General features: G+C 37.6%; 1 protein-coding gene across 1 annotated transcript in view; it reads right to left on the bottom strand.

Annotated features, from left to right (window-relative positions):
• Window positions 1-995: 995 nt before the first annotated feature.
• LOC119469390 (E3 ubiquitin-protein ligase HUWE1-like) overlaps window positions 996-3,657 on the bottom strand; it is an 11,936-nt gene continuing 9,274 nt past the window's right edge. Inside the window, exons 6-7 of the mRNA XM_037734597.1 lie at window positions 1,526-1,632; window positions 996-1,335 (exon numbers count right to left, since the gene is read on the bottom strand). Coding sequence (XP_037590525.1) covers window positions 1,129-1,335; window positions 1,526-1,632 — 314 coding nt within the window. The 3' untranslated portion in view covers window positions 996-1,128. The remainder of the gene's footprint in view (window positions 1,336-1,525; window positions 1,633-3,657) is intronic.

The following is a 3,657-nucleotide window of genomic DNA, read 5'->3' as shown; positions in this document are numbered from 1 at the left end:
AAAAAAAAAAAAAAAAAAAAAAAAAAGAACCGTTAGAAAGACTGAAGAAAATAGAGGTTGTTTCCTTTTATGTACCAACAAAAGGTAGAAAGAAGAAACTGAGCCTGATTATGATTTTCTTTTCTTTTCTTTAAAGACTTTATGTCACTGAGGCTGGAGTGCAGCATCACGATCTCGGCTCACTATATCCTCGACCTCCTGGGAACAGGCATTCCTCCCACCTCAGCCTTCCAAGTAGCTGGAACTACAGGTGTGCAGTACCACGCCTGGCGAAATTGTTGTACTTTTTGTAGAGACAGGGTTTTGCCCCATTCCCCAGGCTGGTCTCAAACTTCTGAGCTCCAGTGATCTGCCCACTTCAGCCTCCCAACATGCTAGGTGTGTGCCACTGCGCCAGACCAGGCTGTTGTGATTTTCTTTTTTCTATTTTTTTTTTGGTTGTGATTTTCTAATGCCACAACTTCTTGAATGAATTACACCTAGCCCCAACCCCCAAATCATGGGGAAAAGGAAAGGAATCAGTTTAGTAAACATATTCTAAAGTAACTATGTGTGCTGCACCCTACTCTGGCAATCTCCGCTGTCGAGGTCTAAACTAGAGTGAGAGAGAAGAAAGACACACAAACTATTAACCCTCTGGCTGCTCCACTTAAGAATGATAGTGTCTAAATGCTACAGTGGTGGCTGAAAGTACAAAGCACATTTTTGACAACTGTAATCTTTCTGGAGTCCTACCTTCTCGCTAATAATCTCTCAATGATCTGGTCTCAAGCATACTGAGTAAAAAAATCTATTCATGTGTTGTTATCTTAGAGAGCTGGACATCAGAATATCAGATTACCAGATGAACACCTCAGAACTCTATATTTCTTATTGCTGCAGACTAGATGGTGAACCCAGAAATCTACCATTGCTTCTTAATACCTGTTTTCTACCAGTACCATGACAATACAATGGTGAACTGTTGAGAAGCATGGAATATTATGAGCAGAGAAGCTAAAGATGACGTATTCCTTCCAACCTATAATAGAATGTATGGTGGTAATTCCCTTTAAACTTAGCACACCTAACCAGTGAAATGATGAAAAGAGATCAAGGAAGAGTTTCCTTGCAAACTAAATCAATTTTCTATTTTAAAGTAAATCCTAACAACTTACCAAGGGGATCAGAACTCCTCCTCCTCCGCATGGCCGGGAGGTAATCTGGAGACAGAAGAACTTTGAAGAGGCGTTCAAAAGGCTGACACTGAACAAAAGACTGAAGACCTCGGGCATTCAAGCAGAGCGCGCTGAATACATTTGGGAGGGAGCCAAGGACTTCACGGGTAGCAGGAACCTGGAGAGAAGGCAAAGTGAGCTTGAATGCATTGAAGAGTGTCAATGTTAGGAAAATCCAGCCATGGGTATCAAGCTGAGATAGAAGGAATTTTGACAACCAGGTCCCAATTAGATTCAACACTAAAAAGAGAAGAGATAGGATTTTCATGCCATAAGACATTCTTTAAAGAGTAGCAGTAAAGACTTACATCTTTGATAAGCAGTGCATGCAGCATGACATCTGTCAATCCATTATCCTGGAGTGAGGAGAGCAGTGATGGTTCTTGAAATACAAACACAGTCACCACTTCAGTAGCTAAAAAAAAGATGAGAAAATATGGAAAACTGAGAGATTCCTCACAGGAATTGAAATCAAAACACCAAAAACTTAAAAAACAAATATATACTCAATGTAAAGCAATTTAAACTCTTGTGCTTACTATGAAATTAAAGATCCTAATACTGCTCCATCAGAGATTCATCACTATAAAGAATCTAGTGACTACCTTTCAAGATTTTTATGGACACAGTTTTACATAAATGAGGTTATATTGTTTTGTATATTCTGCTTTTCACCCACAATTGTCATACCATATAACGTTCTCTCCCGACCCAACAACCCATTCATTTTGAATGGCTGCCTACTATTCCATTATATATGTGTATCACATGTATATAAACTAGTCCTCAATTGTGAAAATTGATAAACCTAAACATAAATCCTTTTTTGTCTGCTTTTAACTGGAAAAAAAAAATCTATGATGTGAGTTTGCTGGGTTAAAGCAAATGCAAGCGTAAATGATGAAAATAAACTGCCTTCTACAAAGGTTATTCAACAATTTTAAACTACCATCAGCAATATAAGAGTCCTTGAGTATTCATCTGACCAGTTTTTGACATTATAATATTTAAAAATGTGCAGCAATAACTACTAAAGCTTCTGGAACAAGGGAAAAACTCTACTCGAGAGGAAGTATTACAGCATTAATGCATTTATTAAAAAGTAACCAACGAGCTATGAAGAATTAACAGAAAAAAGAATTCAGTGAAATCGAAAGCAAAAAGCACAAACAAAGCTAACATCTAGCTCCATGAAGACACTGGAAAAGCTTATAAACCTATGGAAAATAAAGCAATAATATAAATTAGAAAAAAGAACAGTAATATACACTAGGAATGAGAAAGATTTAACTAGATTATAGAATAATTTCTATAAAGTGTACGTCAACAAGTGAAATATATAGTTTCATAAGAAAATGTCATAAAAATCAACTCTCAGGAAGCGACAGCAAAGCAGACTAGACCAATAACCCTAATAAATTTTTTTTTTCTCGGGTATGGAATCTCGGCTCTGTCGCCCAGGTTGGAGTCAGTGGTGCAATCTTGGCTCACTGCAGCCTCCGCCTCCTGGGTTCAAGTGATTCTCCTGCCTCAGCCTCCTGAGTAGGTGGGGATTACAAGGGTGCACCATGCCTGGCTAATTTTTGTATTTTTAGTAGAGATGGGAGTTTCACCAGGTTGGCCAAATTGGTCTCAAACTCCTAACCTCAGGTGATCTGCCCACCTCAGTCACCCAAAGTACTGGGATTACAGGCGCAAGCCACCATTCCCAGTCTAGAATTTTTTTAAGTAAAAAAAAAAAAATAATCCAGGTAACAGAGAAGCACCAAGTCAACAATTTTATTAAACCTTCTAGGAACAACGAATACAAGGCTTCCCAACTCATAAGACTACAATAACTTTAATTTAAAAACCTGACAAAGAGGAATATATATACAACACCCATAAACCACGTATATAGAACAAACTTGTTTATGGTGATGCTTAGGATCTAAAAGAACCAGGGGATTTTCTATTCAAGATGGTGAATACAGGGTCGCTCATTTATCCCAAATGCTAGTGGACTGGCAGATGTATAGCAACTAGTGGGGACCAACAGTTTCCAATGGTCTTTGGAATTCCTCATGGGCTATAAACTTCTGAAAACTTTTAAGTCCTTTTTTGGGTTTCTATTACTATATAACACTCTCCTCCGTTGACATTGTACAAATGTATGAATTCTATAGAGTTACTAAAATTGAGTATCTAAAAACTGAAATTAGTATTCTATTAGCAATCACTAAGGCATCAAACCTGTTATTTTATTAAGAGGTCGCAACGCCACTCTGCACTGGGAACCCTATACAAAATGATAACCAAGAATTAGAATTAAAGGGTATACACACATACAAAGCAATCAGCTCTGTGTGGAACCAAGCAACTAAGAAAGGAAAAAAAGTTAATTAGGGTTTCCAGGAGAGAATATACAAGTTAAAAGGAATCAAGAGAAATAGGAAAAAAA

This window comes from Cebus imitator, unplaced genomic scaffold, assembly GCF_001604975.1.
Source record: "Cebus imitator isolate Cc_AM_T3 unplaced genomic scaffold, Cebus_imitator-1.0 Scaffold640, whole genome shotgun sequence".
Classification (NCBI taxonomy): Eukaryota; Metazoa; Chordata; class Mammalia; order Primates; family Cebidae; genus Cebus; species Cebus imitator.
The sequence above is the reverse complement of the archived record's forward strand: the minus strand, read 5'-3'. Positions and strand labels throughout refer to the sequence as shown.